The sequence below is a fragment of the Poromitra crassiceps genome (assembly GCF_964638095.1).
Source record: "Poromitra crassiceps genome assembly, chromosome: 13".
In the NCBI taxonomy this organism is placed as follows: domain Eukaryota; kingdom Metazoa; phylum Chordata; class Actinopteri; order Beryciformes; family Melamphaidae; genus Poromitra; species Poromitra crassiceps.
The window spans coordinates 1,979,844-1,994,019 of NC_139644.1; the positions used below are offsets into that span (position 1 = coordinate 1,979,844).

Below are 14,176 nucleotides of genomic sequence, written 5' to 3' on the forward strand. Positions count from 1 at the left end.
CTGATAACGTTATGTTACGGCCTGGTTGGCCTTGTTAACTTAGGTACATGTTACTGTGCCTTTAAGAGTTACTGCACCCGATGTACGGCATTGTTGTAAAAGCGTGGGTTTACGGCAGGGAAGTAAAGAGCATGAAACAAGCAACATGGTGTGATTATTTAGCCTCTACCTAAACATAATAGTGGTGTTTTATGGGACTGGATGCTTGCATGTAAAAACACACATTGCTTCCACTTATATAGGGTGAGCCAGGACGGACACACTGCTTCCACTTATATAGGGTGAGCCAGGAAGGATTTATGACATCACAATTGCTCGAGTGACATCACTGATGGCATCACAATTGCTCGAGTGACTGATGACATCACAAATACAACCTAATTACCCTAGGTAATTAGGGTAATTAAGATGCTGTTTAGGCAGTGCATTTTGATGCACTGTGGGCTCAATTTTTGACCAATCGAAAAGCTGTTTGATACTTTTGTGTAGGACAGTCTAACGATGCAGATGCTGACGTTTCGTGTCGTTTGAAGAAAAAATGTGGGTTAAAAGGGCGGAGCGCTACTTTGTTCAGAATACCTTTTTTATGATTATTATTATATATTATTAAGTAGCCCAGACAGCACACACCAACACCAAGTAGCCCAAATAGCAGCAACTTATGTTTGAATGTAAATCTGACTATAGTATATATTCATAATATATGTATAGATTGGCGGTGGGGGAAGACCCACGGACATCTGTGAAAGAACGGATGACAGCTCGGAAAGACGGCACGCAACAGTGTTAGGGCTGGCACCCTGAGGCACTGCGCAAGCTAGCTACAAGTACAAGACCAAGTGCAAAGAGCAGCTACAGCAACGCAAAGCACCTGATACTATCCAGAGAGTTATCTCTGGGTTTATTAGTACTGCTTGTTAGTCGGCGGAGGACCGGGGTCAGGAGTTAAACCACAGTGCCCTGGACCTCTTTGCTCAACCTGCTCAGAGCACAAGAAGAAGGGGTGCAAGATGGGTGTGGCTGACTAGAGCTCGCAGTTGGAGCCCTTCTACAGACGAAGATTAATCTTCGCAGCCCCACTCAGGCGAGGCGTACAGGCTGGGGGGGCGAAACGCTGGTGACCCTGAGATACCTGCTGAGGATGTAGAAGGGTTTCCAACAGTGTGAGTGCTCTGGCCACACTCTCACCAAGGAATACCGCCGTGGGGGCGGCATGTCGTAGCTCCTGCGGTTTCTGCTTGTGGCAAGGCATCTTTGATGTGAAGTGAACGTCGGGGGTGCTTTGCTGCGGGCGGGGTCCGTGGGGGCCGCAGTGTGTTGTCCTGCGGTTTACTTCACCCATAGAAATGAGGTGTTATGTCAAGTTTCAAGTCGTTTCATCCATTTTTGGTTGAATGGCGGCCATTTCATTTTGGCACGACTGTGTATGTTCCAGCGCCCGCAATCTTGAAACGAGAAAAGCGATTGGCACCAAACAACACAAATCTACTCATATGGGACCCATATACAACATATTAAAAGATTGGAGTGCTACCATGTTCAGAGAACGTTTTGCTAACATTGGACTCAGCGGCATAAGGGCTGTCAGGCCCCCAGGGCAGAGGTTGATCAAAGGAACTTTTTTTCCTGAAGGACTTGGGGAGTTTATTGTTTCATAATCATGTTTAGACACCAAAGACTTGTAATATACACATGAGCGTACCATCCCTCAGTAGAGTGACAGGCATGTGGGGTCAAAGTTCCAAGGTCACCGTGTGCACGTCCCACATTACCCTGCACACCGGGAGGAAACCATGTGATTGATGTGGCTGAAGATTACCCTCAATAGACTTGTAGAAAAGGGTCCATAATGGCCCACCGTTAGGCCTGTTCTTGGGGCAGTCGATGCTCGCGAACCGGCGCGCCAATGACGTAATGACGATGACACTGCCGTGACATCATCAATGATGACGTCAGAGGTCACCTGTGAGGTCATCGGCGACGTCAGGCGGTCTAGGCTGACTGTGATGGCAGACGGGACTTTACGGGGTCACCGATGATGTCATAGCATAGAGTTCACCTGTGAGGTCATCGGCGATGTCAGACATAACATATATATACAAGGTGTTCTGTGACGCTGTATCCGGTATACTTACTTCTTATATACTTCTTTTCTACTTCATAATGTCTACCCTTACCACGACCAAATCCGAACCCGAGCTGAACCCTGGCTGTCTTACAACCAGCCAGGCCCTGGTGACCGACTGCCTACAACCAGCCAGGTCACGAGTGGTATTCCTTCAACCGCATCCGAGGACCGACATCTCTGTGGTTCTGATCGACCACTGCCCGTGAGCCCTCAACTTCGATCCAGCACACTTCACGAGGCAAGCCCACAAGCTTCGCTACAAGACTAGATGCACAAGATGAGAGCCAATCAGGGTCGCTCAGAAGGCTGGGGAACAGCTAATTTGCAATAACATTGCAGCGGATGGATAGAATGACTAAATTTTTTGCACGTGTGCTCAGCCGGAGGTCCTGAACTAGTGTAGCGAATATCGCCTCATTCCGTTAAGCCATGCCAAGATGAGAGCCAATCAGGGTCGCTCAGAAGGCTGGGGAACAGCTAATTTGCCATAACATTGCAGCGGATGGAAAGAATGACTTAATTTTTTGCACGTGTGTTCAGCCGGAGGTCCTGAACTAGTGTAGCAAATATCGCCTCATTCCGTTAAGCCATGCCAAGATGAGAGCCAATCAGGGTCGCTCAGAAGGCCGGGGAACAGCTAATTTGCCATAGCATTGCAAAGGATAGATAGAATGACTAAATTTTTTGCACGTGTGTTCAGCTGGAGGTATTGAACTAGTGTAGCGAATATCGCCTCATTCCGTTAAGCCATGCCAAGATGAGAGCCAATCAGGGTCGCTCAGAAGGCCGGGGAACAGCTAATTTGCCATAACATTGCAGCGGATGGATAGAATGACTAAATTTTTTGCACGTGTGTTCAGCCGGAGGTCCTGAACTGGTGTAGCGAATATCGCTTCATTCCGTTAAGCCATGCCAAGATGAGAGCCAATCAGGGTCGCTCAGAAGGCCGGGGAACAGCTAATTTGCCATAACATTGCAGCGGATGGAGAGTATGACTAAATTTTTTGCACGTGTGTTCAGCCGGAGGTCCTGAACTAGTGTAGCGAATATCGCCTCATTCCGTTAAGCCATGCCAAGATGAGAGCCAATCAGGGTCGCTCAGAAGGCCGGGGAACAGCTAATTTGCCATAACATTGCAGCGGATGGATAGAATGACTAAAATCTTTGCACGTGTGTTCAGCCGGAGGTCCTGAACTGGTGTAGCGAATATCGCTTCATTCCGTTAAGCCATGCCAAGATGAGAGCCAATCAGGGTCGCTCAGAAGACCGGGGAACAGCTAATTTGCCATAGCATTGCAACGGATGGATAGAATGACTAAATTCTTTGCACGTCTGTTCAGCCGGAGGTCCTGAACTACAATGATAACCTTAAATGGAAGTGGGCGAGGCCAAGGGGCGTCACCCCCCACCCTTCTGAGATCAATTTAGATAGTAAGTAGCCCTGGTGGCATGTGGGCGGGCTGTGTGTGGGCTAGAAGGCTGACACTTGGTGGTCGTAGAGTAGCAGGGGGTGCCACAAACATACCAAAAGATCAGCCTTCTAGCCCTCACCTCTCTTGAGAAACAGCCGTGTTCACCCTGCATATGTTGGTGTACACCGCGCATGCTTTATCATGTAATATGTAAAAGCTTATATCTCAAAAACGACTCAGGCTAGCAGGCAGTTCCACCTGTGCCTCCCGCCTCCCAAGACCAGAGGCAGGCGTGCGTCCCGGCCTCAGGGTTGGCACCCCGGAGGGCGCCACCCACTTCACCGGTGCCCGCACCCCGGCTCAACATTTCACCCGTGCCTCGCACCTCCCATGACCGGGGTCAGGTCAGCACGGCAGCTCCAGAGCCAACGACGTAATGATGATGACACCGCCGTGACATCAGCGATGATGATGTCAGAGTTCACCTGTGAGGTCATCAGCGATGGCAGACGGTCTAGGCTGACTGTGATGGCAGACGTGACTTTATGAGGTCACCGATGATGTCATACCTCCCCGGACGTTGTGACATCACCAACGGTGTCATACCCCGAATGTGGGGGGGTATAAAAAGGTGTTGTTCTGTTATGATATGCTTCTTGGTCCTATTCCCCTTTCTGCAATCTGTAAGCTCTATACGTGGCTTCTGCCTTGCTCCTATCTGCCTGATATTTCATTAAAGCCTGAAAAGACATCTCTGTGGTTCTAATCGACCACTGCCCGTGAGCCCTTACCTAAGATCCGGCAACTTCACACTTCACACAAGGCAAGCACATAAACTTCCTTACAAACTGGTCCTTCGAGCCGGCGTGCGTACCGGCCTCAGGGTTAGCACCCCGGAGGGCGCCACCCACTTTACCGGTGCCCGCACCCCGGCTCAACATTTCACCCGTGCCTCGCACCTCCCACGACCAGGGTCAGGTCAGCACGGCAGCCCCAGAGCCAATGACCCAAACTACGCAACCCCCGGTTCCACTGCCCAGACAAGGGCAACGGCCATTGCCAATGCCACCAACACCCGCACCCAGGACACATCCGCCAACAAAGGTCGCCGACCCTGAGCATGCAATAGAGTGCAACGGGCACGGCTCCGCCGAGCCCGCCACTGGGATACACCACACTCAGGTAGGCATGGCGAACGTTGGGACCAACAGCACGGGGCACAGTCAGCCGGCCAGCATCAACCATTCCCACAAGATAGCCGGACACGACAGCTGGGACCCCCCCAGAGGGCGGGACCAGCCATCACGATTACCTATTCCCGGAATTCACCTCCTGGCCCTGCCCGGGCTCATGGAGACAACTCCAGCCAAGGCCTAAAGGGATGCCAAGAAGTCCGAGCAGAGGAAGCCAAGGACGGGCCCCAAGCCCGTTCCCCCAGAAAGAAGCGGCCACCCGGCTCCCCCTGACGGATCAAGCCACCCTGCTCCCCCAGGGGGAACCGGGGGGGGGGGGGGGGGGGGGCGACTACACTGGGAAACCTCCATGGGGAAACCGTCATGCCCTCCGTAAGGTCTGCAAAGTGGTGTTGGGGACCAGAGGCTGGACACATACGCCATAATGGACGACCGCTCAGAGTGGACCGTGCTCCTACCTCCAGCAGCACAGCAGCTGGCCCTTACAGGCCAGCCAGAGGACATGCCTTTGCGGACGGTGAGGCAGGAGCCCCAGATGCTTCACAGGGCGGCCGTCTCCCTCATCGTCTCGCCGGCAATTTGCCCAGAGCAGACCTATCGCACGCAGAGAGCCTTTACAACACAACTTAAAATCAACTAAATATCAATGTCTAATGATATTAGAATTTAACATTGTGTGGACGTTAATGTTAAAACGTTTAACAAACGTTGGATTTTGGTTACTTAACAACACAACATAAAATCAACATAATCTCAACATCTCATGATGTTTGGATTTTACGTCATATTGACATTAACATTGGGATGTTTAGAAGACGTTGGATTTTAGTTATTTTATAACACAACTTAAAATCGACTAAATATCAACGTCTGATGATGTTAGAATTTAACGTTGTGTGGACGTTAATATTGCAATGTTTAACAGACGTAGGATTGTGGTTACTTAAAAACATATTTTAAAACCAACAAAATATAAACGTCTAATGATGTTGGGATTTTACGTTATATTGACGTTAATACTGGGACGTTTAGAAGACGTTGGATTTTAGTTTCTTTAAAACACAACTTAAAATCAACTATATATCAACGTCTAATGATGTTAGAATTTAACGTTATGTGGACGTTAATGTTAAAACATTTAACAAACGTTCGATTTTGGTTACTTAACAACACAGCTTAAAATCAACATAATCTCAACGTCTAATGATGTTGGGATTTTACGTTATATTGACATTTATATTGGGATGTTTAGAAGACGTTGGATTTTAGTTACTTTATAACACAACTTAAAATCGACTAAATATCAACGTCTGATGATGTTAGAATTTAACGTTGTGTGGACGGTAATATTACTACGTTTAACAGACGTTGGATTTCAGTTACTTTATAACACAACTTAAAATCGACTAAATATCAACGTCTGATGATGTTAGAATTTAACGTTGTGTGGACGTTAATATTGCAATGTTTAACAAACGTAGGATTTTGTTTACTTAAAAACATATCTTAAAACCAACAAAATATGAACGTCTAATGATGTTGGGATTTTACGTTATATTGACGTTAATACTGGGACGTTTAGAAGACGTTGGATTTTAGTTTCTTTAAAACACAACTTAAAATCAACTAAATATCAACGTCTAATGATGTTAGAATTTAACGTTATGTGGACGTTAATGTTAAAACGTTTAACAAACGTTGGATTTTGGTTACTTAAAAACACAACTTAAAATCAACATAATCTCAACGTCTAATGATGTTTGGATTTTACGTTATATTGACATTAATATTGGGATGTTTAGAAGACGTTGGATTTTAGTTACTTTATAACACAACTTAAAATCGACTAAATATCAACGTCTGATGATGTTCTAATTTAACGTTGTGTGGACGGTAATATTACAAAGTTTAACAGACGTTGGATTTTGGTTAATTAAAAACACAACTTAAAACCAATAAAATATCAACGTCTAATGATGTTGGGATTTTACGTTATATTGACGTTAATATTGGAACGTTTAGAAGACGTTGGATTTTAGTTTCTTTATAACACAACTTAAAATCGACTAAATGTCAACGTCTGATGATGTTAGAATTTAACGTTGTGTGGACAGTAACATTACAACGTTTACCAGACGTTGGATTTTGGTTACTTAAAAACACAATGTAAAACCAACATAATATAAACGTCTAATGATGTTGGGTTTTTACGTTATATTGATGTTAATATTGGAACGTTTAAAGACGTAGGATTTCAGTTTCTTTAAAACACAACTTAAAATCGACTAAATATCCACGTCTGATGATGTTAGAATTTAACGTTGTGGGGACGTTAATATTACAACGTTTAACAGACGTTAGATTTTTGTTATTTAAAAACACAACTTAAAACCAACATAATATCAACGTCTAATGATGTTGGGATTTTACGTTATATTGACGTTAATATTGGGATGTTTAGAAAACGTTGGATTTTAGTTACTTTATAACACAACTTAAAATCAACATAATCTCAACGTCTAATGATGTTGGAATTTTACGTTATAATGACGTTAATATTGGGATGTTTAGAAGACGTTGGATTTTAGTTACTTTATAACATAACTAAAAATCGACTAAATATCCACGTCTGATGATGTTAGAATTTAACGTTGTGGGGACGTTAATATTACAACGTTTAACAGACGTTAGATTTTTGTTATTTAAAAACACAACTTAAAACCAACATATTATCAACGTCTAATGATGTTGGGATTTTACGTTATAATGACGTTAATATTGGGATGTTTAGAAGACGTTGGATTTTAGTTACTTTATAACATAACTTAAAATCGACTAAATATCAACGTCTGATGATGTTAGAATTTGACGTTGTGTGGATGTTAATATTACAACGTTTAACAGACGTTGGATTTTGGTTATTTAAAAACACAACTTGAAACCAACATAATATCAACGTCTAATGATGTTGGGATTTTACGTTATATTGACGTTAATATTGGGATGTTTAGAAGACGTTGGATTTTAGGTACTTTATAACACAACTTAAAATCAACATAATCTCAACGTCTAATGATGTTGGGATTTTACGTTATAATGACGTTAATATTGGGATGTTTAGAAGACGTTGGATTTTAGTTACTTTATAACACAACTTAAAATCGACTAAATATCAACGTCTGATGATGTTAGAATTTAACGTTGTGTGGATGTTAATATTACAACGTTTACCAGACGTTGGATTTTGGTTATTTAAAAACACAACTTAAAACCAACATAATATCAACGTCAGATGTCGTCAGTATTAACCGTCAACCTGACGTTGACATTAGACGTTGGACTGACATTGGATTATGGTCACGGACGTCACGACCTCCATCCAACCAAAGATCAACGTCTAATGACGTTGTGTGCCAGCTGGGTAGATAGATAGATAGATCGATAGAGCAGATAGATAGAGCAGATAGATAGATAGATAGATAGATAGATAGATAGAGCAGATAGATAGATAGATAGATAGATATATAGATATATAGATAGATAGATAGATAGATAGATAGATAGATAGATAGATAGATAGATAGATAGATAGATAGATCGATAGATCGATAGAGCAGATAGATAGATAGATAGATAGATAGATAGATAGATAGATAGAGAGAATGCTCCATGTAGCACCTTTTGGAACAGTGATGATATGACTAACCCCCCTCCCTCACTCTGACTGCAGGTTGGCAGCTCATATGAGGAACACAAGGTGGGCTCTCCAGACTGTTTTGACATCCTGTTACCTCTGAGGCTTCCCAGGGGGCTGAGACTGGACCCCAGGTTCATGTGGGGACAGGAGGAGGCAGAGGGGGAGCAGAAAGACAGCAGACAAACAGAGGAGGTGAAACGGACATGTGGTAAAGTCAGGAGGACGAAGAGTAAGAGACACAAGAACAGGCCAGGCAAAGTGGAGAAGGAGGACAACTGCGTGAAGGAGAAGGATGTGGCCAAAGAGGAAGGAGTAACATGGAGGAAGGAAGAAGATGGAAAGAAGCAGGAAGTAAGATGGGGGCCAGTTCCTCAATGCAGCATGGAGGTTCCCCCTCATGAGGAGTGGCTGCGCAAACACCGGGCCTTCACTGACACCTTCCTCCGACTTCACCCTCTACCCTCCGTGGGGAGGTCCTCGCTGGGCTCGGGTGGAGCCAAATCCTACAGGCTAAGCCCACGATCTGTCCTACGCTGGTTTTACCCGGCAGTCCAGCGCTGCTTAGCCACAATGCGCTATCCGTACGAACAGCGCTGTACACTGAGCTTGACGTTGTCCAATCAGCGGCTGCAGCTCCGCCTTACCCCGCGCTCCGACTATATCTGCTGCCACATCTCCATGGTGATTCACCTGCTGCCAGCCCTGCCACTCGGCGACGGACTCTACCTTGTTCCCATGGACACCATCGCCACCTCGGATACCTCCACCAAGATGAAGGTTCTTGAAGACAAATGCCTGTGGAGGCTCCACTTCCCTCGCCACGAGCAGAGACTCCTTGGTTGGCTGAGAGCGCGAGTCCCTCAGGGCTCATGCCACCTCAAGGTCCTTCAGCTTGTCAAGGCCATTCGTGACCTTGGAGCCCAGGCTCTGGACAGCCAGGGTGCTATGCTATGGAGATCTGTGCTCTCCTCCTATGTCTTGAAGACCGCCTGGCTGCAGTTGCTCCTCAGCACATCCCCAGAGGTCTGGAAGGAGAGCCATCTAGTGGCACGAGTGGAGGACCTCATAAGAAACCTCAGGGAGCTCCTCCAGAAGCGAGCTGTTGCTCACCTCTTCTTCGGAGGGGAAACTTCTACCAGATTACTGCCTGACTCTGTGGTTCTTCCCAAACTGGTGAAGGAGGCTACAGCAGTCGACCATGGGGGTTTTGGTGGCAACCTTTGGGCAGGGATCCCTCCAGCTTCTTTGGACCTGGTGTCAGGTCGGCTTGCTTATGCCTGGACTCACCTTCACAGGCTGATCAGGCTGAGTCGACCTCAGAGGACTAATGGACTGGGGAGGGCAGAACACCAACACTGCCAACACCAAGACATGGACTGACACTCTCAACATCTAGAGGAGACTGTTTTAGTTCTGTGATACTATTAAAAATATATGAGCTTAAAGGGATTAGTTTGCCCCAAAATGGAAATTCAGTCATTATCTATGGAAGCATGAACTTCAATGGAATTTCATTTTGTGATGGACTATTCCTTTAACACTGCAGAGGAACAGAGCTTGTCACATAAACTGTTTACTGTTTACTAAGCCAGAGGGTCTCAACGTGGGGTCCGGGGACCACCAGGGCTCCTTGAGGGGTTCCAGGGGGTCCGGGGACCACCAGGGCTCCTTGAGGGGTTCCAGGGGGTCCCCAGCAAACGGATGAATTGTTAAATGTCACTATTATTTCACTTACAGGTGAATATAATTAGAGAATGTAGAAGAATGACTCTTCTGATCATATTTTCTCTGTTACCTCGCTACCTGCAATACAGATAGTCATGTTACCTCGCTTCCTGCAATGCAGACAGTCATGTTACCTCGCTACCTGCAATGCAGACAGTCATGTTACCTCTCTACCTGCAATACAGACAGTCATGTTATCTCGCTACCTGCAATGCAGACAGTCATGTTACCTCGCTTCCTGCAATGCAGACAGTCATGTTACCTCGCTTCCTGCAATGCAGACAGTCATGTTACCTCGCTACCTGCAATGCAGACAGTCATGTTACCTCTCTACCTGCAATACAGACAGTCATGTTATCTCGCTACCTGCAATGCAGACAGTCATGTTACCTCGCTTCCTGCAATGCAGACAGTCATGTTACCTCGCTTCCTGCAATGCAGACAGTCATGTTACCTCGCTACCTGCAATGCAGACAGTCATGTTACCTCTCTACCTGCAATACAGACAGTCATGTTACCTCTCTACCTGCAATGCAGACAGTCATGTTACCTCGCTACCTGCAATGCAGACAGTCATGTTACCTCGCTACCTGCAATGCAGACAGTCATGTTACCTCGCTTCCTGCAATGCAGACAGTCATGGAATTCTGGACAAAATCATATCTGACAATTAAGATATTCTCAGATTTGGGTCCAAGAAACTAGCCTGGTAAACCATCCTGATCACATGACCTGACATTCTGTGAGGTCACGTGTGTCACATGACACCCGTCCGGCCTCCAGCTATTTCCACAAGTTACAAAGTCCACAGGCCAATCAGGGCCCTGTCTGATATTTGACAACGTAGTGTAACTGGCCAATCAGTAATGGTGACTCCCGAATGTTTGTAGAGTTTCTTTACACTACGCATGCAGAAAAAGACCCAATAACAACAATTATACAACATAGTTCCGACCAAGCAATCTGATTCTTAAATGAGCATAACAGCACACCATTCTTCAATCATTCATCACTAAAATATCACTAAAATATCACTAAAATATCACTCCACCAGCCGGTCTGTTCAGCAGACAACAGCAGCGGCCAACATTCTGCCGGCAAGATGGCTGCCTATATTGCCTGTAACCTGGCACAATTTCTAGCGCATAAACAAACTAATAACTTGGCCAATAAGTATGTAACATTTGATGTAGAATGCATAGGACATGTAACTGGTTTGTTAAACTCGCATTCTGGGAATAATGTTATTACGTTAACGTAAGTGGCGCGCAAGGCTCGGAGAACACGCCAGGATTGGCCAACGCCAACTCCAGTGCCCAGAACTGTCAAATCAAATGCTATGGCCCGCCTCTCAACCCTCTTTCATCTCAGACAGGCAGTATTTTCAGTCTGATACGTTACCGTCCCTCTCCTCATTTAAAACACCGGTGTGGAAACCAGCAGCTTGTTGATCTCTTCTTCCAACCATTTGTCAACAGTAAGTCCACCAAATAAATTAAAATGAACAACAAAACAATCCATTTAGCATCAGCGCTGTAAGCTAGATGCTGCTTTCTGCACAGCTGTTTGTTACAGTTAACTCATGTGATGATGAGCATATCAGCTGTTTGTTACAGTTAACTCATGTGATGATGAGCATATCAGCTGTTTGTTACAGTTAACTCATGTGATGAGCATATCAGCTGTTTGTTACAGTTAACTCATGTGATGAGCATATCAGGTGTTTGTTACAGTTAACTCATGTGATGAGCATATCAGCTGTTTGTTACAGTTAACTCATGTGATGAGCATATCAGCTGTTTGTTACAGTTAACTCATGTGATGAGCATATCAGGTGTTTGTTACAGTTAACTCATGTGATGAGCATATCAGGTGTTTGTTACAGTTAACTCATGTGATGAGCATATCAGCTGTTTGTTACAGTTAACTCATGTGATGAGCATATCAGCTGTTTGTTACAGTTAACTCATGTGATGAGCATATCAGGTGTTTGTTACAGTTAACTCATGTGATGAGCATATCAGCTGTTTGTTACAGTTAACTCATGTGATGATGAGCATATCAGCTGTTTGTTACAGTTAACTCATGTGATGATGAGCATATCAGCTGTTTGTTACAGTTAACTCATGTGATGATGAGCATATCAGCTGTTTGTTACAGTTAACTCATGTGATGATGAGCATATCAGCTGTTTGTTACAGTTAACTCATGTGATGATGAGCATATCAGCTGTTTGTTACAGTTAACTCATGTGATGATGAGCATATCAGCTGTTTGTTACAGTTAACTCATGTGATGAGCATATCAGCTGTTTGTTACAGTTAACTCATGTGATGATGAGCATATCAGCTGTTTGTTACAGTTAACTCATGTGATGAGCATATCAGCTGTTTGTTACAGTTAACTCATGTGATGATGAGCATATCAGCTGTTTGTTACAGTTAACTCATGTGATGATGAGCATATCAGGTGTTTGTTACAGTTAACTCATGTGATGATGAGCATATCAGCTGTTTGTTACAGTTAACTCATGTGATGATGAGCATATCAGCTGTTTGTTACAGTTAACTCATGTGATGAGCATATCAGCTGTTTGTTACAGTTAACTCATGTGATGATGAGCATATCAGCTGTTTGTTACAGTTAACTCATGTGATGAGCATATCAGCTGTTTGTTACAGTTAACTCATGTGATGATGAGCATATCAGCTGTTTGTTACAGTTAACTCATGTGATGATGAGCATATCAGGTGTTTGTTACAGTTAACTCATGTGATGATGAGCATATCAGCTGGCTGACTCAACGGGGACTATTTCTTGTCTCGGACGAACACTATTTTCAGAGCAAATGGCCCCAAAATATGAACACCTTTTGTTTATAGCTTGTATTTTGTTGGTAACTTCAGTGATGCGGCAGCACCTCGGCTGGTGCCTCGGTCCTGCTGCATCACTGTCGTACCAATAACCACGGTAAAGTACACCCTCCGGTGTAATATTGCTTAATTAAAGAAGAACATGAGTGTGCACCTGCTTCTGACCTGAGTTTCTTGGCAGAAAAGACGTTTTTGACGTTCTTCCGAGTGGATTTGGATTGGACTGGATCCGACGCTGATTGGCTGAAGGATTGTATTTGGTGACACTGATTGGCTGAAGGAGTTGTCTGTCAAAACAAGTACTCCCTCCACTGAAATAACTGTGGACGGCTTGGAGTCCAGACTGATATAGAGCCAAACAGGATGTGAGGTCACGTTATCAGGATGGTTTTTAACAGGAATGTCACCACACACACACACACACACACACACACACACACACACACACCCACACACACACCCACACACACACACACACACACACACACACACCCACACACACACACACACACACACACACACACACACACACACACACACACACACACACACACACACACACCCACACACACGGGGGTCTGTGGTTCTAATGTGGAATAAATGTGGGTCCTGATATGAAAAAGATTGAAAATCAGTCTGTTATAGTTCCACATTTGCACCATACAAACTTGCACATTGTTGTTATCCTACCACTAACCAACAGGAAACAGGTACATGCTTCAGTTATGTTGGCAAATCACCAAATTGAATAGACATGTTGTCTCTGCTAGTGAATAATATAAGCAAACATGTTTTACAGTTGGTGGTTTCATGTAAACTATGAAATGGTTTATTCTGGTATGAAAAATGTGTTTATTTATAGATGTTTGAGTGCAAAGATATATTTATGATATGATCAAAGTAGGCATAATTTGCAGGGTACATTCCATCTTCAGATATAGAGATTGTAATTAGGAAAATGGCACACACCCACTCGTGGTATTTTCCCTTGTGAACAACCGTGCATCCCTAACACACACACACACACACACACACACACACACACACACACACACACACACACACACACACACACACACACACACACACACACACACACACACACACACAGTCATTCACGTTTTAAATGACACAGAAAATAAGCACTG

General features: G+C 44.6%; 1 protein-coding gene across 1 annotated transcript in view; it reads left to right on the forward strand.

The window, feature by feature from the left end:
• Positions 1-9,810, forward strand: part of itpripl2 (ITPRIP like 2) — a gene marked incomplete at its 3' end in the record, with an annotated part of 38,222 nt that extends 28,412 nt beyond the window's left edge. The window contains exon 3 of the mRNA XM_083649323.1: positions 8,464-9,810. Coding sequence (XP_083505449.1) covers positions 8,464-9,810 — 1,347 coding nt within the window. The remainder of the gene's footprint in view (positions 1-8,463) is intronic.
• Positions 9,811-14,176: the final 4,366 nt, after the last annotated feature.